General features: G+C 41.5%; 1 protein-coding gene across 5 annotated transcripts in view; it reads right to left on the bottom strand.

Moving 5' to 3' along the window:
- Positions 1–25836, bottom strand: part of CD84 (CD84 molecule) — a 40263-nt gene that overhangs the window by 5709 nt on the left and 8718 nt on the right. For 3 of the 5 annotated variants that reach the window (XM_065925358.1, XM_065925374.1, XM_065925383.1), the window contains exons 2-5: positions 17611–17949; positions 1657–1908; positions 1144–1263; positions 294–326 (exon numbers count right to left, since the gene is read on the bottom strand). In XM_065925358.1, coding sequence (XP_065781430.1) covers positions 294–326; positions 1144–1263; positions 1657–1908; positions 17611–17949 — 744 coding nt within the window. The remainder of the gene's footprint in view (positions 1–293; positions 327–1143; positions 1264–1656; positions 1909–17610; positions 17950–25836) is intronic. The other 2 variants (XM_065925366.1, XM_065925392.1) reach the window with 1 other exon arrangement.

Here is a 25836-nt window from a genome sequence, read left to right as displayed (position 1 = left end):
AAAGGATAGTATCTAACACTGAGTACTCACAATGTACCAGGCACTGGGCCAAGTATTTTATATGTGTAATTCATTAAATCTGTTTAGTAAGTATATGCTGCACATCCTGGTTTTATGTGTATTTTACAACTGGGAAAACCAAGACAGTGACAAAATAATTGGTAGCAGATAAATGGTCAAGCTGGGACCTTCACCCCAGACTGTCTGCAAAGTACAAGCTTAGGCTTCATCACTCTACTGTGAACTCATCTCTTGCAATTGCCATCCAGGGAAACTAGTGGTTGAGAACTTACCAGGGTTCTTACTGAACTTCTTCAAGAAGGAACCTGAGGAATCAGACCCACAAGAGAGTCAGCAACATGGAATCAAAGGGAGAGCCTCTCTACATCCAGGGTTGCTATTATGATGGGTGGGAAAGGTAGATTTTGAGTGGACACAGAGGAAGAGGAGGGTGAACCCCCCCCAAGGGCCCAAGATCAGGTTTTCTGAGTTTAGAATGGTTATAATTACAGAATGATCCAGAGGGACCCAAAGGGATCTAGTGATAACTAGTACTTGTCCCTCAATGACATTTCAGAAGTCACAGTTTTGGTGGACTTGGAAGTGACCTTGGAGACTTAGTCCAAATCTTATTTCATGTGTGAGAACACTGAGGCAGAGAGGTAAATACATGTGCCCCATGGAGCACAGTTTGTTAATGGCAGTGCTAAACTTGAACCCAGGGGCTCTTTTTGACTTGAGGTGTCCAATTCTAATTTCCCCTACAGGAGACCTGGAGAAGGAAATATTCTTGCCTGGAGAATTTCATGGACAGAGGAGCCTGGCAGGCTACAGTCCATGGAATCGCAAAGAGTCAGACACGGCTAAGCGATTAACAGTTACTTACTCACTTAAACTTGGACTCAAGTTCTGGACCCATGGCATCCTGCTTATCCCAGAAACATGTTTGGAAGATCATTCAGGGTAATGTAATACAGTAATCGGGGCCGTCTTTCTAGGAGATGGTAAGATGGGGCACTGAGGATTCTAGAAAGACTAATTCCCTGGAACAAAGGACATTTCCACCCCACCTTGGATAACTGACTTCAGTCCCAGGAAAAACGAAGGTACATTTCTACATTTTACCTTGTGAGAAAATCCTACCTTCTCTTCTCTTGCACAAAAGGAACAAAACCACTGAGGGCAGAATGATTATAAGCAGAGAAAGCGCAGCCAGCCCACTCATCAATCCAGTGTGGCGGGTATGGGGGCTCATTGTGATGTCTGAAAACAGAAGATGCAATGAGACTTAACTCTCAGGATATGGGCTAGAGAGGTTAGGCAAGCTTGTCCACATTCAAGAGCACTATCCATACTGCCTTCCAGGGGAGTGCCAAATCTACAAAGAAAACCGTACTTCCCGCTATTAAAGGTCAAGATCAGAAACTGAATCAGGCAGCTGAGTGGGAACTGCCTCAGAATACCCTGAAATGCCTGGCATCTCCCAAAAGGCTTTGGACTCTTTTCTGGGGCTTACTGGGAGGAGAAGCACCTTGGGTCCAGCCATGGCATAACGAAGGCACCTTCCTCTGGAGAACTGGGGCCAGATTCAGGCCTTGCAGCAGGTCAGAGTGAATTTTGAGACTCCAGGAGAGATGGACAGAGATGCTTGGTTACCTGCACAGAGCTGCTGGGCAGAGATGGAGTCAGAATTGTTGCTGACGGGGTTCCATGCCGTACACGTGTAAGTCTCCTCTTGGTTGTCAGGGGTCCGGAAGATTTGAAGGACATTGCCCTCGTCCCCTCGTGGACTCCAACTGTATGTCACGTTCTTTTCTTCTTTATCCACAGAGCACGTCAGTGTGACGTTACAGGTGCTGTTCACAGATGTCATGAAATTCTGAGTAATTTTTGGCTTCCCAAGGCGACCTGTGAGGAGATAACACGTGAGCCAGTGGTAAGCTGGAGATGACCTATATCAGCCTGAGGGAGTCAACTATTCAGACATTTTCATAAGGTTTGTTAAAAACTTACACTGAAATACATTTTATTAATAACAAAGCTAATAAATCCTCAAAACTCATCACTTTCTAATTTTTTTGGACAATTTACTTTTTTATTTGTTTTTTTGGCAGTGACATAAGGGATCTTAGTTTCCCAGCCAGGGATCAAACCCATGCCCCTTGTGGTAAAAGTGTGGAATCTTAACCATTAGACCAATAAGGAAGTCCCAATTTACTCTTATCTATGCTCTAGGAGTTATTTATATATATCATATTTATCCATTGTATTGATGTAAAAAGTCTTCCCAACTCTGCATGACTTAAAATCAGCCATGGTGGGAGTTTTTACATCAAAGGAATTGGCAAATGCTACAAACTAGGGCTTGATTTATTACTTTCCTGATTGTCACTCCAGACTTAAGAAAGCAATGGAGGAAAGAGTTTTAAAGCAGATTAAACAAAAAAACAAACAAAATTGAAGACTTTACATTGTGAATAGCACACAAAAGGTCAGAAATATTCCTCCAGAATTTGAGAACCATTATCCAGTTCAGCAAAGAAGTTGCTCATATCATTGATGAACAAATGAAGTTCCAATACATGTGTCTTTGCTGAATCACCTTTTTCTTATTAGTAAACTTAAAATATCAACCAATATTTATGTTGATTGTGTTTATCCATTTTCACGTTGGTTCATTCATCAGTTGCAACCATATGTTGGCTAGGGATATAAATGCTCAGTGAAAACCAGTAAAAGCATTCTGTGAGAACAACTGGCTATATGGAATTTACAATAAAGACTATTGTACGTTATCACTTGTACAATTGTGTGCCACATCTCCTTTATGTCAATCCAGCTTATAGTGTGTGTATACAGACACACACATCATTAAGAACTAGTTGAAAATTTATCAGCACCCCACTGTATAAAACAATCTTTAGACATTTTTGTTCAGCTGTGTTTTCTGGTGAATATGTGTTTTCTTTTTTCATTTATTTTGTTTTAAAGTGCCCATGATGAAAAGTTCAAACTTCTTTAAAAATTCATTTCAAAAAATGTTTTTACTAAAGCAATTAAAAGGTAAATGATAAAAGTTTTAGGTGTAAAGGATTAAAAAAAAACCAATTATACATAAGTTGATGCAATAACTAGATCTGGAACTGGAAGAAGTACAGGAAAGCTCCTTTGCCAGGAGATAAGAAAAGGACCATATTCAGAGTTTATAAGTTTAGTTCATTCTTGGCAAATCTGCTGTGATGTGGTTTGCCCCTCCACTATTGCCATGTGAGGGAGGGAATAGAGGAAGGAACTGGCACATAACTTTCTAATTAACGTGGAGTCTGTAAAAGCAATAAATTTGGCAGTGTAGAGATAGAAACCATTTGTTTGTACCTGTGAGGATGTACGAAATGGGAAGTAAGAGCTGTAAAGGCTTTGATTCCAACCTAATCAGAAACCCTGGCTCTAAGTCTCTTGTGCATGCTTGCACTCTTTGTGACCCTGTGGACTGTAGCCCAGCAGTTTCTCTGTCCATGGGACTCTCCAGGCAAGAATACTGGAGTGGGTTGCCATGCTCTCGTCCAGGAAGAGTCTCTTAGAGGGGAACATTCCAGATCAGAATTAGTGATGACTTGGCAAAAGAGCTTCTAAATAAGTTTGGAGTAAAGACCTTGTTACTACCTTGTAACAGTGGTAGATACAGATATGCATAGTGAAAAGAGAACCAAACTGTGTGTTTCCTCAGAAACTTGATTAACAACAGTGTTTTAAGTCTCGGCTTGTTGTTCACTTGTTTTTAGAAAGAATTTTTTTTTGTGTGTGTGTGTGAATGTTAAGGTGGTGGATAATGGTGAAAATAGGATTCCATCTCATTTTTCTCAACAGGCAAAGAGATGTTACTGTTAGGTAGTTAGAATAGGAAAAAGAAGTCCAAAATGGTGGTGGCTAAAAGACAAAGAAAGGAAAAAGCCCACAAAAATGGAACAAAAGAAAACCTGAGGACCAGACTGAGAACCTCAGGTGAAAAAAACAGCCTTCTGGGCTAGCCCAGTTTACATAGGGCAGGCTCAGGGGGAGGAGACAAAACATATAAAAAGAGGAGCCAAGATTGAGCCTCTCTCCTTTTGGGTCAGCCTGTCCTCACACCTCGAGGGTGTACTATCTTTTGTTTGCCAAATAAAACTGAGCTGTAACCGAGCTGTAACCCTTGTCCACCATTTCAAATCTTTGCTGCAGTGAGACAGAATCAAGGAAATTACACACTCCCCTGATGACATATCTGGTGCCATAACTTGGATGTAGCCTGGCTGAAACAACCTCAGGTCAGCCCCAATGAGGCAGAGATCAAGCACAGCAGAAGCCCAACTTGGCAAAACTCACGTGGTGGAAGCTGAATGTCAAGGAAACCCAGCCCAATGGAAGCAACAAGAAGCCTAGCATGCTGAAAACAGGGACAGCAAAAACAAACTCAGCAGAAAGTTCACACGGCTCAGTCTCAGGTTCCAGAAGACCTCCAGTTAAGGTAAGAGGTCCTCGCCCCAGTGGCTGGAAGGACATATGACTAACAAATCTTAATTCCTTTACAATCTCTAGTTTGTTGTTTCCTTGAACCCCCTGTGAACAGGTGAGCAGTAGTGGGTGCAGTTGAGGGACTCTGGCATGGGCTACTTTCCAGGGTGTCCTGAAGGCTCCACTATCTGCTATGCCTTAGTAGCTGTTGCCCAAGTGGGTGAGGGTTATTCTGTCCTTAATCTTCTTTGTGCCAAGGATCAGGCCAATGAAAACTATGGGTACAGGTCAGGCATTTAGCAGTTTTTCTGACAGGCTATGAAGGGGGTTCCTCGGCACACTTTTCCCACTGCTTTTTCTCCCATTCTTCAGTTCCTGTCTCCATCTGTGACACTGTTTACAAAATATTGGGTAGATCATCATCTTTCCATCTCAAAAAGTTGTGTTTGAAACTGTTTACCTAAGATTGGGACTCAAACCCACAAGGCAGGACCTAATGAAGCTCAGGTTCTTGATGTCTCATTGCAAAAAAAAAAAAAAACCAGTGAGAGACACAGTCATAGGTAAGAGGTAGATTTGTTTGGATTCAGAGAGAAGCACAGGCCACAGAAAGTGTGCCATCACAGAGGGTAAATGTGTCGGCCATGAAATGTGTGGTTAGTTTTTGTGAGCTGGGTGATGTCATATGCTAATGGGTGGGAAGATCATTCCAACAATTGGGGAATCACCCACTCTTTGGCCTTTTGATAGTGCCTTGGAACTGTCTTGGCGCCTCTGGGTGTGTCATTTAGCTTGCAGATTGAGGATCGAGGTCTAGTTGAATTTGATTTGTCTGCCATCTTGGACCCATTTGATTTTAATCAATTTATGTTATGCCTATGCCCTTGGGCTATGTCATTTTTCAAAAGTTGTGCCCTGGCCCCTTCCCTCCTGTTTCATGCTCTTTTCCTGAGCCCCTTACAGGCCCACAATGTTGCCTCTACAATCTTCTGGAGGGACAACCAGAAAATAGCTGGCCCTTGGGAGGGAAGTACTATATAATATCCAGTTCGTCTAGATATTCAGACATTCATCTTCCGTGTTTCCTACAACATGTGTATCAACAGCGGCTCTCAGTGAACCTGCTAGGGTGGTGACAGGTCCACAATGTCTGCTAGAGGTCCATCATGTTGGTGGCATCACTTCAAGAGCAATTGGGCTTCCAGGGACAATGTTTGCCACTTTGGGAGTGAACCCTGCAAGCCGTTTGGGCCCAAACCCTTACCACCCTTCTCCTAAAGTTACAAACAGAACCCCGGATCAAGCCTCCACTCCACTTTTGTGGTCTGTTGCCTCTGATCAATTTGTTCCTAAGTCACTTACTAACTCCTGCAACCAGGACCCTGCCCCCTTGTAGGCAATATTGCTCCACCCAGCTTATTATTGAAATACTCTTAATGCCCCTAACAGGACCAGATAACCCTCTCCTTTGCCATTACTTCTGTCATTACCTAAAGTGGGCCTATGACAATGAAATGTTTGCCATTGGGGACACCCTAAACTACTCTTATGGAAGACTAGGGGAAGAAATAAGTGACTTACATTCCCTTAGAGCAATGAGAGGATAAGGCTTAAGGCTGTTTCACCAGGTTCCCAGTCTCAGGGCACAGGCTTGGGATGTTTTACATCATGTTATCTATTCCCATCCATGGTGGAAAAACCAGCAATGAGTTAACATTACAGCCCTTTAATCCTACCCAGCACTAGTCACGCTGGAGACCTTGGGGATGCCCAACTCCAACCTGGGGTCCCAGGAGGCTGACCTGCTTTGACCTGCCTAGGGATCTGGTCTTCGGGAGGTTGTCATGCCTCAACCTGTCTGGGGATTTGATCTCTAGGAGATTGTCAAGCCTCAAACTCCCTAGGGTTTGAGCACCTTGACCCTTGGCTCTCAGGTTGCAACAGTACTGGGTAGGCTAATCTTCAGAAAGACTCACCCCTAAGGAAGTCTACCCATAAAAATAGAAGAAGGTCTATTAGTTTCTTTTCCTTTTTTCTTTTCCTCCCTGTCATCACTGTCTTTCAGATGGGAAATAACCAATCAACTTCCTGACAGGTGCCCTTGAGATGCGTCCTTGATAACTGAAAGTTGTTTGATTCTCTAAGAAAGAGTTGCTTAGAATTTGTTTGTGCCACTGGGTGGCCACAGTATCCTCTGGGGAATAAGGAACACTGGCTTGAGGATGGGAGTTTAAACTACAATACCATCCTGCAGTTAGACTCATTCTACAAAAGGCAAGGGAAATAGACAGAGATCCCCTATGTCCAAATTTTCTTCCATCTAAGAGATATGAAGGAACTCTGTCTTAAGTATGGGATTGTTGTATGCCCTAAAACTGAGAGGCAAATGGTGTTAGGCATCAGACAACCAAGAGAAAGAAGTCTCCCATGAAAGCTCACCTCCCACGGCTCCCAAGTTGCCTGGTGCTCTTTCCTTGTATCCAAATGTGCCCCCATATCTGGGAGCACCGCCTCCACAAAAGCCAACTCAAGTATGTCCCTTAGTTGAAACTGGAGGAGAATTTGGACCAACCTGGGTCCATAAGTTCTTCTCCCACTTAGAACTAAGACAAAACAAGACCTGGGAAGCTATCCAGATGGCCCAGGCAAATATATAGATACATTCCAACACGTTACCTTGGCCTTTGACTTGACATGGAAGGACATCATGGTCATATTGAGTCAAATTTTATCTGACCCTGAGTATGCTAGGGTCATAAAGGAAGCCTGAGGGTATGCTACAGGGCTTCAACAAATCAAGTAATAAATATCCAGTGGGAGAAACTGTAGTCCCCTCCTCAGATTCTAACTGAAATTATAATGACCCTGAGCACATCTGGGAAAGGGATCATTTTCTGATCTGTGTAAAGGCAAGACTAAAACAGCCCAGCAAAAAGTAATCAGCTATGCCTGGGTCTCAGCAATAACTCAGGAGTCCAATGAGAACCCCACTGCCTTTCTGGAAAGGCTAAAAGAGGCCCTCCAAAAGTTTACCAATCTGGACTTAGACTCTTACAAGAAACAGGTGATTTTAAAGGACAAATTTCTGTCCCAATGTGCATCAGATATTAGGATAAAGTTACAACTGCTACAGTAGCAGGACCCTTCTGCTTCTTTAGATGGGGTGGTCCAGACAGCCACCAGTACTTTTATAACAGAGAGAGGGATGCCAAGGCTGAGGAAAGGGAGAAAAGAAAAGAGACAAGCCATGCCCAGATGCTGGCCTTCCTCCAGGGAAGCCCTATGGCAAACCCTGAGTCCTTGAAGGACAAGGCACAAGGCAAAGGCCTAATCTGTAGACAGGTGGGACATTGGGCCAAAGAGTGTCCAAACCATGACAAGTCTCCTAAATGGCTTGCTACAAATGCCATCTATCAGGACACTGAGTGGTACTCTGCCCTGGGGACCCAAGAGCCTCAAGGTAAAGTGCCAAGCCTTCCCTCATGAAGGTTCAATAGGACTGAAGTGGCCCACTCCAGCCAGCCCACCTGTCACAGAAAATCATCACAGTGCTGGAGCCAAGGGTGCAACTGGATGTGGCAGGTAGGTCTGAGAATTTCTTGGTTGACACAGGGCTAACTACTCTGTCCTGACCTCCTATTCCGGAGGCTTCTCCTCCCAAACCTGTACCATTTTGGGTGCTACAGGAAAAACAATTACAAAAAGATTCACCTGAGCACTTCTTTGTTGCTGGGATGGGCAAATATTTTCCCACCAGTTTCTGGTGGTCCCTGAGTATCCTACTCCCTTATTGGGAAGAGATAAACTCACTAAACAGGGCCACCCTTGTGACGGGAAGCTTTTCTACAGCTTCTGGTTACTACTGAGGAACCCAGTATACCCTCTCCAATAGGGAGGACCAAAAACTATGGGAGGACAAAATTAACCCCCAAGTTTGGGACCAGGGGACTCTTGTGCAAACCCACCAAGCTGAACTAGTCATCATTGTCCTCCAAGATCCCACTTGGCTTCCAAACTGGAAACAATACCTCCTCAGAAGAGAAGCTTGGGAAGGACTACTGTCTCTAATAAAATTCCTTGCCTGTGGGCTATTGGTCCTCACCAATTCACCATGTAACACCCCAATCCTCCCTGTAAAGAAAAAGGATGGGAACTGATGAATGGTTCAAGATCTGTGGATCATAAATGAATTTCCATCCCACAGTACCCGATCCCTATGTTATCTTGGGAGAAATCCCACCGAGTGCCAAGTGGTTTACAGTCCTGGATCTTAAGGATGCATTATTTTGCATACCACTGGTTAAAGAATCCCAATATCTTTTTACCTTCGAGTGGGAGGCTCCAGGAGAAAAACACCAACAGATGACTTGGACAGTATTACCTCAAGGGTTCAGAGATAACCCTCACCTGTTTGGGTAGGCTCTGAGCTGGGGATCTCCTAGATCTAATTCTGGGATCTTTGGGAAAATATTACAATATGTAGATGACCTACTATCTGCTCTCCAGATGAGAAAAATACCCAACAACATGCAATTCAGATTCTAAACTTTTGGCAGAGAGGGGATATAAAGTCTCCTATGCTAAGGCACAGATGGTCAAGACAAAGGTCACCTACCTGGGAGTTCAGATTACACAGGAGTCCAGGAGGCTGTCCTCTGATCGGGGACAAGGAATCCTCCAGTTGCCCTCCCCCATGACTCAAAACCAACTTGAGCTTTCCTGGGGCTAACTGGGTATTGTTGAATCTGGATACCTAATTATGGTCTAATTGCCCAGTCCTTATATGAAAGTTTGAAGGGACAGGATGATTTAAGTCCATTAATGTGGGGAAATCCTCAAAAGGAGGCAGAGGATACACTAAAACAAGCCTTAACTCAAGAACACCCTTGAGATTGCCAGACCCAGAAAAAGCATTCCACCTATATGTCCATGAAAACGAAGGACTAGCCTTGGGAGTGTTAACTCAAAGGTTGGGACCTGAGCCCCAGCCTGTAGCTTACTTATCCAAGAGGCTTGACCCAACTGCCCAAGGCTGGCCTCCCTGCCTTTGAAATCTTGCTGCTATAGCAGTCCTGATAGAAGATTTTTCAAAATTCTGTTTTGGGGGCAAACTAACTACTTTTACCAGCCACTTAGTGAAACAACCCCTGAATGGGAGAGGCCATTTATGGATGTCTGATCAAAGGATCCTCAGATATTAAGTAGTGCTGATGGAAAATCCAGGCCTGACTATATCCCCTTATGAGGTTCTTAATCAAGCTACCCTCCTGCCTACCCCCAAGGGCTCTCTCCCCTTTCACTCTTGCCTGGAAACTTTGGATTACTAGACAAAACCCTGAGAGGGATTGTTAGAAGATCTTCTAACCAATCCTGAGGAAATCTGGTATACTGATGGAAGCGGCTTTGTCATTGATGGAAAAAGAAGAGCCAGATATGAAGTAGTTTCCAATTTTGAGACCATAGAGGCTAAACCTTTTCCAACAGGTACTTCAGCCCAATTAGCTGAGCTCATAGCCCTGATTCAAGATTTTAGAACTGGAAAAGGAAAAAGAATAGCCATTTACACTGACTCCAAGTATGCCTTTCTGGTGCTACATGCGCGTGCTGCTATTTGGAAAGAAAGAGGCCACTTGACCACCTGAGGGTCCCCAATCAAATTTGGTGATCAAATTCTTAAACTTTTGGAGGCAGTCCATCTGCCCACTGAAGTTTCAGTCTCCCACTGTAAAGGACACCAGAAAGGGAGCACGGAAGTGGCACGAGGGAACCAAGCAGCTGATCAGGCAGCTAAGAGAGCAGCATTACAGAACCATGACCTAATAGGGATTGCCACCTTAGTTCCACAGACTAATTTCTAGGTTAAATTGCCAGAAACTCCTTCATATACTGAAGGTGAGACTCTTAAAGCTAAGAGCGAGGACTTTCAGGAAGATCATATGGGGTGGTTCCAAAAGAAGGGACTCCTTTTTCTGCCTGGGAACCTCCAACGAAAGTTGGTTAACTCCTTACATGCCACCACTCTTTTAGGGGAGAAGGCCCTCCAAAGATTACTAGAAAGGCCCTTCAGAGGAACAGACCTCCAAATAACTGTAAGGCAAGTGGCCTCCTCTTGTCCCATTTGCCAATTAAACAACCCCCAAGGAGCTCGAAGACTCCAGCTGGCCCAGCCTGTCCAACGGTGTGGGACCTACCCAGGAGAGGACTGGCAGATGGACTTCACCCAGATGCCAGTTTCTCAAGGGTATAAATACCCTACTAGCCATGATAGATACATTCACAGGATGGATTGGAGGTTTTCCCACCTGGACTGAGAAGGCCAAGGAGATGGTTAAAAAACTGCTCCATGAAATTGTTCTGAGATTTGGCCTGCCCATGCCATCACAAAGTAACAATGGGACATCATTTACTTCTAAGGTCACCCAAGGGGTCTCTAAAGCATTGGGCATTACTTATTATCTCCATTGTGCCTGGAGGCCTCAGTCTTCAGGAAAAGTAGAAATAGCCAACCAATTCTTGACACCAGTGATAACAAAGATAACAACCCAGGAGATCTCCCTGGGATGGAAGGAGGCTTTACCAATAGCTCTCCTCCACACCTCTATTGCCCCTAAGGAACAGGTTGGTCTTAGTCCTTATGAGATGCTATATGTGAGAACTTTTGTTTATGTCAATGGCCTCTTCCTAGATCCAGAGGCTCAGACCCTCCATGGTCATTGGGCAATTCCAACAAGATATATGCTTGTGGGGTGTCATCCAGGACCCAAAAGATTCTAAAGAGCCACCACTATAAACTTCAGGGATTCAAGTCCTAATTAAAGTCTGGAAAGATGGGTCCCCAAAGGCTCAACTCCAGCTCACATGGAAGGGCCCCTACCCTGTAATACTTTCTACCCCCATAGCAGTCAAGGTACCAGGACACAACTCCTGGATTCACTACTCATGAGTCAAGCCATGAAAGAAAACGGAAGAGGACACTCAATACACCTGTGAGCCCCTGGAAGATCTCAGATACCTATTCAGAACTACAAATGAGTGCCATTCTAATGAACACCCCAAAATTAAGTTCCTGGGGATAAGATTTCTCAGGACACCTCTTAAGAGCCAACACAACTTGGCAGGGGTTATACTCCAAAGTAGACAGGAGATAGATCTCCTGATCCTTGAACAAGGAGGGACCTGAGCCAACTTGAATGAAATGTGTTGTTTCTGGGTAAATACCACCAGTCAAGTTAAAGAAAGTCTCACAGTGCTCAAGAAAAGCATTCAGATCCTATGGGATCTCAAGGAACAAGCTGGAGAGTTCTCGGGGTGGCTACAATCTCTCCTTGGGGATCCTTCTCCTGGTGAGGGAGGATTTGGAATTGGCTAATGCCCCTACTAATCCCTGTTATCACCATTTGATGCTGCTTATGATTGCTCCGTGTATCAATTGTCTAACCCATTTTATCTCTGCCCAGGTCAACAAGCTACAATATGCAGTGCCAGTTCAACAAGAATGTATAAAACTACACCTGACCATGGGAAATATCACTCACCCTTAGATGGACACTGCTATAAGTACTCTGAGGATTGTGATAAGCAAGAGGTGGAGTCTCAATGCCCCTTGCTGTCCCAGCTCAGCAGGAAGTAGCCAGAGAGACCTCAACGCCCCTATTCACAAAGAATTGGGCCTCCCACCTCTTGAGGGGGGGAATGTTAGGTAGTTAGAATAGGGAAAAGGAGTCCAAAATGATGGTGGCTAAAAGACAAAGAAAGGGAAAAGCCCACAAAAATGGAACAAGAGAAAATCTGAGGACTGGAGTGAGAACCTCAGATGAAACAAACAGCATTCCTGGCTAGCCTACACAGAGCAGGCTCAGGGGGAGGAGACAAACATTTAAAAAGAAGAGCCAAGATTGAGCCTCTCTCCTTTTGGGTTAGCCCACCTTCACACCTTGAGGGTGTACTATCCTTTGACTGCCAAATAAAACTGAGCTGTAACTGAGTTGTAACACTGGTCTGCCATTTCTTTTTTTTTATATATATAAAAATTGTCAAATTTTATTTTGAAATGATTAAAAATTTACAGAAAGGTTGGAACTATATTTTTAAAAAAGTAAACTAAAACTTTTTCTCCCTGAATGATTTAATTGTAAGTTTTTGACCTAATGCCCCATTACACCTGAATACTTTAGAGTCTGTTCCCTACAAAGACATTCCATGCATAGCCACAATATGATGATCAAAATCAGAAAATTAAATCAAATATATTACTTCTATCTAATCATTTTATTATTCAAGTTTTGTCAATTGCCCCAATAATGGCTTTTATAGCAAAAGAATCCAGTTCAGAATCACAGGTTGCATTTAGTTCTCTGGTCTTTCTAGCCTGCTTCTGTGTTGAACATGGTCTGTCATTTCAAACCTTTGCTGCAGTGAGACAGAACTGAGGAAATTACACACTCCCCCAACAGATCCTACACAAATCTGATGGGCAGTGAAGATCAGAGTTGTGGCTGACAGGCCTTCATCTTTCCAAGTCAAGGAGTGGGGAGGCCATTGGAGACCAGCTTCAGAACCCAGGCTCCACTGTTCTCTAGCTATGAAATTGTGGAGAAGGTATCCAGTGGCACTGAGTTTCAGCTCCCTCAATTATAACGTGGTGACAACAAATTTCTCTAGCTAGGGTGGTTGAGAGGATTAAATGAGTTATTACACAGATAGATCACTCTATTATCCATCGATTTGTCTATCTACCATCACTCTATTTATGCTTATATGTACTTTAATTTTCTATTGAAGAGGCAAAATAACCTGGCAACAGTGACTGCCCCTGAGAAGGGAGAGTTGTATTTCACTGTATTATATTTTGTGCATATGTTGCCTAAATGTGTATAATCTTTATGTATTTTTAAAAATTGGTAGAATGTCGGACAAGTAGTGTCCAGGAAATGTCAGTTTTTCTCTCTGTCTTCTAAGCTCACTACTCCAAAAGCACGGATTTTGTTGCATGGGAAGTCTCTAAGATTTTATAGCAGTCTGCCTTAACTACAGATGGTAAAACATCTGGACTGAGTGGGTAAAACTAATCATATAAAGGGATGAAAACAAATATCATAAAATTGAATGCCCTCTTTATTTTCACAAGCAAAGGTCTTGAATGAGTCAGATATTTTCTGAAGTGTCCAATTTGGGTATGGTTCTTTCAATTATGCTATAATAATTGAGCACTTGCAATCACCAGATATTGTATTAGGACCCAGAACTACTATGCTTAATTCATTCTTTCATTCAACAGGTACTTCTGCTGCGTACCTACTGTATGCCCAGCAAGATAGGAGCTGGGTCTATATTGATACACATTATATACAAGTCTCTGCCTTTATGGAGCTTGAATTTTAGTGGACTAACTATATGCCTGAATTGTATTAGCTACATTTCTGTGTTTTTCTACTGTGGGGCAGATGGAGATGGTAAAATCCTTGAGACATGGTTCAAATATTCTCTATGCTAGAAATTAGTGCTGAAAAAATGTTACTCACTTATGTCATTTAAGGTTTTCTAATGATGAAAATAAACAGGTGATGTAATAATATATTTTATTTAACTCAATATATCCAACATGGAACCAATATAGAAATAATTAATGAGATATTTTATGGGTTTCTTTTTTGATGATAAGACTTTGAAATTGAGAGGGTAACAGGCAGGAAGGTTAGGGGTCCCCAAGTGGAGGAAATAGACTGCAAGTGTCAGACGCTTTTTTTTTCACTCTTTTCAGCGGCAGGAAGAAACAAACTGTAAGTGTCAGATTTGTTTTTCCTCCTCTGTACAAAATTAAAAGGAGGTGTCTTTTAAAATTCTGTGTTGCCATGACGACACCTGGTTGCCCGAACTTTTCTCAAACCTTGAGCTAGTCAATGCGTTTTTCTTATGGAGATGTTCTCTTAAGCTATGTTAATGAAACTATGTATTTGCTTGGAAATCTGCCTTTCCTCAAGATTCATGTCAATTGTTTTATTATGGCCTAGGATAACTCACCTTGTGCCAATGCTAACTTAAAATGCATGCTGTGGGTGAAGTGCCTGGTGCAACTTTCTCAGTTTTGAGGCATTTCCTTTCTCTAATTAGCAGCTTGCTAATAGCGACTTCATTTTCACATTTCACTTTCACGCATTGGAGAAGGAAATGGCAACCCACTCCAGTTTCTTGCCTGGAGAATCCCAGGGACGGGGCAGCCTGGTGGGCTGCTGTCTGTGGGGTCGCACAGAGTTGGACACGACTGAAGCGACTTAGCAGCAGCAGCAATAGGTATAAAACTCCTTGCTAAAATCCAGCAAGGGGGCACTCTTTCTGTCCCCTTCTGATATCTGTGTCAGAAGCTTTCTCTATATCTTTTATACTTTAATAAAAGCATATTACACAAAAAGCTCTGAGCGATCAAGCCTTGTCACTGGCCCTGAATCAAATTTTTCTCCTTCAGAGGCCAAGAATCCCAGTGTCGTTCACGGCTTATAGCTGCAACTTTTCAAAATCTAGTGTGTATTTTTACATTTACAGCACATCTCGATTTGTAGTCATCATGTTTCAAATACTTAAGAGCTACATGTAGCTACTGACTGCCACATGGGACAGGGCAGTTCTAGATGAACATTTCTAACTGTAGCACACATAGGAATAGTCCAGAGAGAATGTTAAAATGCAGATTCCTGGGCTTCACCACCAAAGGTAAGGATTGGGGCCTGAGAGCTTGCATTTCCAATAAGATGCTGCCACATACAGACCATATCTTGAATAGTACTGCATAACACATCACACACCTGCCAGTGACTTCAATTTTAGTGATAATAACCGTACTAATATTTTACCTCTTAAAAGCATTTTGCATTAGCTACTGGTGAAATTAAGATTAAAAACCAAAATGAAATATTACTACACACTTATCAGAATGGCCAAAATAAAATATACTGACAACATTAAATGCTAGAGACACCAAATCATTCATAGATTTTTGATGGGAATGCACAATGATTTGGCAATACTTTTAACACTAAAAATGACTCAAAAGTTTTGGAGAGCATTATCAAGTCATGAAAAGGTATGAAGAGAACTTAAATGTATTTTATAATGTGGAAGAACCCAACCTGAAAGGGTTACATACTATGTGATTCCAACTAGATATTCTGAAAAAGGCAAAACCATGGAGACAGTTTCCTCTTTGAAAAAACCCTGATGCAGGGAAAGATTGAAGCAAAAGGGGAAGAGGGTGGCAGAGGATGAGCTGGTTAGATAGCATCACCAACTCAATAGACATGAATCTGAGCAAACTCTGGGAGACAGTGAAGGACAGAAGAGCCTGGCATGCTGCAGTCCATGGTGGTCACAAAAAGTCAGATACGACTTAGTGACTAAACAACAATGGAGACAGTAAAAAGATCAGTGGTTGCCAGGGGTGGTGTGGAGGGGTGAATAAACAGAACATGGAGGGTTTTCAAGGCAGTGAAACTATTCTGAATGATACTATAGCAGTGGATAAATATCATTATACTTTTACCATTACCCATAGAATGTACAACAGTAAGAGAAAACCCTAATGTAAACTATGAACTTTGGTTGATAATGATGTATCAATATACATTATTAATTGTAATGAATGTATCACTCTAGTGGGAGATATAGATAATGTAGGAGTCTAGGTATGTTGTTGGCGGCAGGATGCATATGGGAACTCCTGTACTTTACTTAATTTTTTCATGAACCTTGAACTGCTCTAAAAAATAGAATCTATTTAAAAGGGGAAAACAAAGTTCTGAAGAGTGTTGCTGATTGCACAACAATGTGAACGTATGTAATGCCACTGAGTGTTACACTTAAAAATAATTAACATGTTAAATGTTATGTATATTTAATCACAATAAAAAATTAAAAAAAGAAAAATGGATTTACCATATGATTTAATTCTTGGGCATTTATCTTAAAGAAACAGAAAGTCATTTAATGTAGAAACTGGTACACAAATATTCATAGCAACTTATTTATAATTGCCCCCAAACTAGAATAGCTTCTCAGGTAATGCCAATGCAGGAGACATAAGAGATGCAGATTTGATCCCTGGGTTGGGAAGCTTTCTGGAGAAGAAAATAGCAGCCCATTCCTGTATTCTTGCCTGGAGAATCCCACAGACAGAGAAGTCTGGTGGGCTACAGTCCATGGGGCTGCAAACAGTTGCACATGACTGAAGTGATTTAGCACCAAACTAGAAACAACTAAAATATCCCTCAGTAGGTGAATGCTTAAACAAAGTAGCACATCTATACCATGAAATACTATCCAGCAATAAATATATAACCTATTGATAGTTGCAATAATTAGGATGACCCAAAGAAATTATGATGAATGAAAAAAGCCAATCTCAAAAGCATGCATGCTGCATGATTCTATCCATGTAACATTTGTGAAGTAGCATAATCCTAGATATGAAGAATGGATTAATGTCTTCCAGGAGTTTGGGAGGAGAAAGAGGGTGGTAATGAGTGACTGTAAAGGATGAAGGAATCTTGTGACATTGGTTCACTTGTTTGTTGGTTATGGTAGTGGTTACATGAAGCTATTAATGCAAATAAGTTGTACAGAACTTCACACATACACATAAACGAGTGCCTATATAACTGCTGAAATCTAAATAAGCTGTATAGGTTGAACCAATGCCAATTTTCTGGCTTTGACATTGTACTCTAGTTATGTAAGCTGTTACCATTGGGAAAAGATGGTTGAAATGTACACAGACACTACCTATACATTTCTTTACACCTTTCTATGCCTCTATAATTCTTTCAAAATAAAAAGGGTTTTTTAAAAGTACTTTGCATACTCTATCTTACTTGAGCCTCACAATAACTATGGGAAGTAAATAGTATGATTATTTGCATTTTATAGAAAAGAAAAACAAGGTACATAGGAAGAGTACATTGCTAAATGCAAGCAAAGTCATACCCTCTCCATAAGCACCAATATATTTATGTAATTACTTGTAAGTATGAAAAGATTTAGGGAACCCTACTGTCAGAAATAAAGGTGTTTTACATAGCAAATTGCAAAGTAAAAACAAAAAAACAAGCTTTCTCTCTTTCCACAACTTACGATAGACTTGAAGGTTGTAGGACCTGGTGGTGGTCGTTTTAGAGGTCTCTACATTTATGTCAGCTTTGTAGATCCCTGAGTCTTCAATCCTCAGATTTCTGAGCTCCAGGTTATAGTTCTGAGCCGAGACACTTATTCGTTCACGGTAATTTTGGTGGGTTATGGTAACTAGGGGTTCTGCTCCGAAGTTTCCTGGTATTACGAAAGCAACAGATGTTTTGGAATGCCAAGAAATGCTGGCAACTTTCTGTGATGGTTGGATATTTAAGGGAAAAGTAGCTGACTCCCCCAGAATCCCATTCACTATGATGTCTGTGTCGCTTCCAGATGCTTCCAGACCTGAGAACATAAATAGAAAACCATAAACATTTGAAAAAACCATAACCATTTGACTGTTGCTCCTTTTAGAATTCTCTATTCTCTCCAGGCTTGAATCTCCCTGAGGAGCAGCTGATCCAGGTTCTTGATGACATATTTTTTCCTCTTTTTTTGGATTTTACTTTAAACATATTTAACATGCTATGATGGCTAAATTTTCTAAAAGATTCTCATTCAAAACCTAATTTTCCCAGTGAATTTTTAAGCAATCCATTTCATTAAAACATATTTATCTAGACACCTAGATTCTAAAAGTTAGATGGAATTTGAGAGATTAAGGCCGAAAATCTCCATATTTAAACCTCTGAGGTTTGATATTAAATATTTTCTATCCCAAGGTCATATTGCCAAGTGGTAAAAGAGTTGGGGATGAGAGCTTGTGATGGCTGTCATAGTCTTTGCAAAAAAAGAGTTACATTTATGCCTCTATTCCTAGGAGATATAGGCAGAGAGTGCTTTAGAGGTTCTGGAGTAAATATTCCCCAAGTTAGTGATTTTTAGGGCTCTTTTTGCTCACTGTTATAACCCTAGTCTGTAGATGAGTACCTGACACATAGAAAGTGCTTAGCAAATATTTGTGGGATGATTTAATAAATTAAATTCAGTTATGTGTTGCCTAGGCCCTTTTGGAGCAACTTATGAAGTAAGCAAAGTTTGTTTATTCATTCATACTTTTGTGAATGAATGGACATATTTATTCAAGGTCATCTTCGTTCTAGATCTCATAGTGAGTATTTATTAATTTGATAATAGTACAAATACTTGTTGAGCCTCTACTCTTTAAAGCATGATGTAAGGAGACTGGGGTACAATGGTGAGTAAAAATAGACATAGTTTCTGTTCCCTGGAACTTAAATGAAGAGAACAAGTTTGATAAGGTAACTACAAATAGGATAAGTGTTATGGTGCTTTGAGAGAGAATAGGAAAGGGACTTCATTCATTCTGGGAATCCAGGAATAGTTTTGGGATTGTAGTATTCACTATAAAACTGAAGGATGAAAATCTAACATAGAAAAAAAAAAGTTTATTTCGTTCTCTTCTCCTCCATTACCTTATGAAGATAAACTGATTTAATACATAGTTTGTAAAACAAATGGCAATATAATTATAAGGTGTTATTTTCTCCCTTTTCTTCTATTCTTTCATTACTCTGTTATTCTCACTGAGCTATATGGTATGAGAGGGTGTTTTGAGCCAGCATGTATGATATTCAAAACATTTAATAACCAATAGGCACAAGCAATGATCAATTAAGAAGAGCTTCAGTCATAAACACTAACAGGGCCATTCTGATGAGTACTGACTACATATAAGCCCCAAAGAGCAGAACAAAACTTTTCACGTAAGTGGGGTCAGCATGACTCTAAAGTTTATTCAGGGCTTGGCATAAAGAGGATAACAGTAAAGGTCACTGAGAATACAAGTCATTGTGATGTGTCAGAAAAGCAAAGCGATTTCTTAAACCGATGGTGCTGTCTCACCATGACTACCCTTGCACTCTAGCCCTGTACTTTCTGGACAAGCCAGGGACTGCTTGCTTTCAGGTACTTCTTTCCTTTCAGAACATCCAAGATACTCCCTTAGAAGGAATATCCCAAGCAAGGACTGGTGACTTAGTTGGGGTGGGCTAAGTACAGATGGAAATGTCCTGGGGGGAAGAAGGAGACTAAGGACCCTTATCTACAGATATTTATTAGGTGCTAGGGCTTCCCAGGTGGCTCAGTGCTAAAGAATCTGCCTGGATTGGGAAGATGCCCTGGAGAAAGAAATGGTAAGCCACTCCAGTATTCTTGCCTGGGAAATCTCATGGACAGAGAAGCCTGGTGGGCTACAGTCCACCGGATCGCAAAAGAATGGGACATGACTAAACAAGTGCCACTCAGGGATGAATAGGACATGGTGGCAGCTCTGAATAACTCAGAGCCCAGAGAACAAGATGCATGTGCATACGTGTGAACAGTAATACAATATGATGAGTACTAAACAGTAAAAGCAATAGGAACCCAACTACTGGGGAACAGAAAGAGAGACCAAGCTTGTCATTGGTGGCAGGAGTCAGAGTTTATCAAGATCCATTCCTTGAAGATTAATTCTCCCCAGATAATCTCTGCCACTGTGTTGATGAGATCTAGTAGTGCCCCAGCCTGAATCCTTGAATGTCCCCGACTGGACATGTGACCTGGGCAGGGTACAGAGCCTTGAGCTCAGAAGGACCTGAACTTGATTTAATGCTGTTGTGTTGTCATGAACTTCTTAATATTACTTGTAAAAGGACCCTATATTTTCATATTCTACTGGGTTCTGCAAAGCGTACAGCTGGCCCTGGTGCCAGATCTCACAAGTTTTTTTTTCTTTTTTTTTGATATCAAGTCCTTGTGCCTAATTTCCATTTCACTCTTTAGATTCAGGTTCAGTGTGAGAAGATGGAAAAGGTGGGGGTTCCATAGACTCAGAATTCTGGTGTGTTTTCTCATCAAACCCCAGGAAATGGTGGGCAGTTTGCTAAGGCTGAGATCTTTGTAGGAGGGCAGTTGTGGAGTCACAGGATGGTTGGCGGGTGGTGTTGCTTTTTGAAGTATATCTTGTCTCCTCTCACGAGTCACTCAGGAAGTGGTGCTGGGGTATCAAAGGGTAAGGCAATGAGGGTGGCAGATAGCTAAGCTAGAGGAAGTCCTTTTACTATTTTGTTCTGTGGTGCTGTTGGTGAGACTCCTGGGCTTTCTGAGAAAAAGTGTAGGGCTTGCACAAGCATAATATGACCTTGAACACCCAATGGAGGTCTGAGGCAGCCACAAAACAGCAGCACGTGAAGGAAAGAAGGGAGGATGAAGTCACAGGTGCTATGAGTAGCCCTAGCTGCTACTTCTACATGTGAGCTGGTCAACCTTACAAAGTCACAAGGCTTTTCTCAGTCTCAGTTTCTTCATCTACAGAATGGAAATAGTAACTGTAAAGTTTGCCTACCTAATCAGTGATCAGAAAAATCATATGTGAGTGGAAATTCTTCGTTGACCATCAAGGCAAAACAAATGCTAGTTATTTCTGATTCTCATTCTCATCCTCATCTTAACAATGAGGATATGCCCTTTAGGACTTCCCTAGTCCATCTCTATGCTGACCTTGGTAACACCAAGACCATACTGAAGAGTGTATGAAGAACCATTATTAAGGGCTAATTCAGGTAAAGCACAGAGGGACAGTTTTCAGTACCATTGCACTCGGTGGCCTTTATTCTTCTCTTAAAGACTTTGGTGTTTTAAGAATCTCCATATCAAGCAATGCTAATGTTTATTTTTCTAGGTGCTGAGGGGACTCAAACACTATATTAATGTTGGAGGCAACCTTAAGAAAACCCAATTTCAGAGAAAGTTTGTGGCACAAAAATGTCTTAAGGACTTACTACGAAAAGCCCTATGCAAGTTTATGACCAAGACAAGTTCTCTGTCTTTTTTAAAATTTCATATATGGTTCAGGAAATAAGACACACACACACACACACACACACACACACACACTCATAACTCACCTTTGCAATATGAACTGGTAAATGATAAATTCAAATGAATGGTAGAGACAGTAATTACAATCCCTAATTTTTAGCAAGGTGTATGGTCACCCAGAATAAAGATTACATCGCCCAGCCTCCTGCAATCTCAGTTTGGTCACGTGATGAAGTCCAGGTCCATGGGACGAAAGTACAAGCATTGTATTGACTTTTATATCATTAAGAAGAGGGCACTTGGGGGCTCAGGATAGGGAACATATGTACACCCGTGGTAGATTCATGTCAATGTATGGCAAAACCAATACAATATTGTAAAGTAATTAGCCTCCAATTAAAATAAGTTAAAAAAAAAGAAAAGAAGAGGGTGCTTCCTTTCTTCATCTCTTCCTTGCTTCTTATAGGCTGGAATGCTATGACAGTGGATCTTGGACATTTTGGATCAAGAAGAGGAAGCCAAGTACTGAGAGTCATGAGCAGGAAGACTCAAAAAGTGTGGATCCTTGATGACCTTGTGAACTATTCTACCAACTGAACTGCCAACTCCAGCCATTTTACACTAACAAGAAATAAATTTCTTTCTTCTTTAAGGAATTCTTATTTTTGAGTCTCTGTCACTTGCCATCAAACTGAAATCCAAGTGGTTTAGGGATCATCTATGGAGAGGAACTGCTTGAAGGAAAGGCTCACTCAGGAAGAGTAGGCTGAAGTCCAAGACTGAACCTTGTGATAAGTGCTTACAGTTATAGAAGAGGCACTATCAAAAGAAACTGAATAAATCAAGTGATACAGTGGCAAGAGAGGCACCAATAGCAGACAGAATCATGAAACCCAGGAGGAGAAAGAATCTTAAGAAGGTAACTGTCCCTGACGTCTAGTGATCCAGAGTCTTCAAGTGAGTTAAAGACTGAACATGACCCCTAGATTTGTCCATTAGGAGGTTATTTATGGCCTTTGAGAATGTAGTTCAAGTTAGGATGATTCAAATGGAAGCCAGAATGTAGAGGATTGAGGATAGAAAAAGTGGTAAAGAAGTGGAGAAGCTTCACAGTGAAAGAAAGGTTGTAAAATAGAACAAAGAGCTAGCTAGAGGGCCAAACAAAACTAATTTATTTGATTTTGCTTTAAAATAGAAGGTATTGATGGGGGAAGTGTGGTAAGGAGAAAAAGAAGGTAGAGACTTCCCTGATCATGCCTACTCTAGAATAGATGTTCCTACGCATGGAGTTCTTTGTTTCTGTCTCATAATACTTGCCACGCTGGGTGGTAGTCATGAACCCACCTGTCTGTTTCTGGACACTGAGTCACCTGAATTCAGAAATCTTGTCTTAAAATCCCAAGCACCAAGCACAGTGAAGTATACACAGGCCACTAAGGCTTGTGTGGAACAAAAAATGGAAGGGAAATGGTGTGCAGAGAAAGATATATGTTTTCAGTCAGAGGAGGGTCATGCCTTCACCTGAAGTGGAAGGAAAAAAGGAAAGGATGAGTGAAAGGATACTGATATTTTGAGGTCTTGTTGGGAGTAAGGATAGAAGAAAATTTGCTTGGCAAGATGGAAGAAGCACATGGTTTGAGTCAGATGGGCCTGTGTTCAATTCCTGACAGTTACGGAGGCCCTTAGCTGCTGCTGCTGCTACTAAGTCACTTCAGTCGTGTCCGACTCTGCGACCCCATAGAGGGCAGCCCACCAGGCTCCGCCGTCCCTGGGATTCTCCAGGCAAGAACACTGGAGTGGGTTGCCATTAAGGTGTACGTCATGAAATTGTTGGGAGGACACATAGATATTGCTTAATATGTAGTGGACATTTTGGAGTAGAGAAGATAAAATGGTAGCTAGTCATGCTTCATGACCTTCATATCTTCAGTAATGTAGGAAGCAAGAGGAGGCAGGAATGAGACTACTTAAGAAGTATAAAGTTAGGGGCACAGGTCTTGAATCTAGGTATATTTGAACCTAGATATGTTATTTGGGGAAAATAATTGAAATTCTCTGATTCTTAGGTTCCTTACCTTTAAAATATAGGTAATTATTAAATGCAATTATGGAGAAAGAATACAGCACAAATTCCTGGCACATAAAAATGGTAGTTGCTATTATCATTTTGATGAATGTAAAATTTTTGAGGAAATGCTGCTCTAGGGAACATCCCCAGGGAGTTGACAGGTTGACTGAGGGGATGAAGGGACTGGTGAGCAGGCTTGGGGCCCAATGAAAAAGAGATGATCCACATTTATAATATCTCCTAATGAGTGTGGAGAAAGTGAAGAACTAAAGAGCTTTTTGATTAAAGTGAAAAAGGAGAGTGAAAAATTTGGCTTAAAACTCAATATTCATAAAACTAAGATCATTGCCTCTGGTCCCATCACTTCATGGCAAATAGATGGGGAAACAATGGAAACAGTGAGATACTATATTTTCTTGGGCTCCCAAATCACTGCAGATGGTGACTGCAGCCATAAAATTAAAAGATGCTTGCTCCTTGGAAGAAAAGCTATGACCAACCTAGACAGCATATTAAAAAATAGAGACATTACTTTGCCAACTAAGGTCCGTATAAGTCAAAACTATGTACGTGATGTGAGAGCTGGACTATAAAGAAAGCTGAGCACCAAAGAATTGATGCTTTTGAACTGTGGTGTTGGAGAAGACTCTTGAGAGTCCCTTGGACTGCAAGGGAATCCAACCAGTCAGTCCTAAAGGAAATCAATCCTGAATATTCATTGGAAGGACTGATGCTGAAGCTGAAACTCCAATACTTTGGCCACCTGGTGCAAACTGATTCATTGGAAAAGACTCTGATGCTGGGAAAGATTGAAGGCAGGAGGAGAAGGGGACAACAGAAGATAAGATGGTTGGATGGCATCACTGACTCGATGGACATGAGTCTGAACAAGCTGCTGGAGTTGGTGATGGACAGGGAAGCCTGGTGTGCTGCAGTCCACGGGGTTGCAAAGAGTCAGACACGACTGAATGACTAAACTGAATGAGTGTGATTTCCTGATTCCCATAGCCAGACCACAGCAGGATAGGGTGGGAGAAAGGCAATACTTCTAGAGGAGAAGCAAAGGCAAGAAAAGGCTTGAACTCCGTGATGTGGGCTTGAATGGAAAAATAGATTCCCCAAGATCTCTAGGTAACTATGGTGAAGAGGTAACCAAAGGGTCAGGATGACACCAGCTTGAACAGAGAACACCATGGACAGGCTATTCACTGGAGCTGGATTTCCCCTCCTGGAAGGGAAACTGAACATCTTTCTCAGCCTTATATATCTTTTGTGTTTTAGATAACTCCTTTGTCCCTGGATGAACCCATGTGAATGGGTGAACTTTACAAACGTACATTTCTTGATAAAGTAGCTGCCCCAAATCACTGATTGAAAGAAGGAAATAGAGAATATGATAATAAGATATGTGTTTGGAAATAATAAAGAATCGGAAACTTCATCTGGGTTAGAAATATTGATGGGGTAGGAGGAGGTTAACTGGCTAGAAGGAAATTCTTCAGACCTGAGTAAGGGAAACTTACTGAGAAATAAATTTACTGAGAAGTTGGGCGAAGCCCAAAGAGATTACAAAATAAGTATTGATGGCAACAGAGAGGGCATTTAGACCTAAACTTCATAGTTCTCCTTACAGTCTATTGAAAACAAAGACAGTGTACATTTGGGGTTTCAAGGGACTCCCTAGTCTCCTAGATCCTATCTGTTCTGACCCCTCTCCTCCCACCTGATCTCATATCCTTCTTTCCCCTGCCCACTCCAACCACACTGACTTTCTCATTCTTCAAATTGGGCAAGAACACCTTAGAACCTTTTTTTTTTTTTAATTAAATATTTGCTGTCCTTTTAAAAAAATTTTTAAAATTTTTTTCTAGTTCCTTTTAATTTTTTTATTTTTAATTTATTTTTATTAGTTGGAGGCTAATTACTTTACAATATTGTAGTGGGTTTTGTCATACATTGACATGAATCAGCCATGGAGTTACATGTACTCCCCATCCCGATCCCCCCTCCCATCTCCCTCTCCACCCGATTCCTCTGGGTCTTCCCAGTGCACCTGCCTGACTTCAGGCTCTACTAAAAAGCCACAGTCATCTAGACAGTATGGTACTGGCACAAAGACAGAAATATAGATCAATGGAACAGAATAGAAAGCCCAGAGATAAATCCACGAAGCTATGGACACCTTATCTTCGACAAAGGAGGCAAAGATACACAATGGAAAAAAGACAATCTCTTTAACAAGTGGTGCTGGGAAAACTGGTCAACCACTTGTAAAAGAATGAAACTAGACCACTTTCTAACACCACACATAAAAATAAACTCAAAGTGGATTAAAGATC

This window comes from Muntiacus reevesi, chromosome 1, assembly GCF_963930625.1.
Source record: "Muntiacus reevesi chromosome 1, mMunRee1.1, whole genome shotgun sequence".
NCBI lineage: Eukaryota > Metazoa > Chordata > Mammalia > Artiodactyla > Cervidae > Muntiacus > Muntiacus reevesi.
Note: the sequence above shows the minus strand (reverse complement) of the source record. Positions and strands in the feature narration are given on the sequence as shown.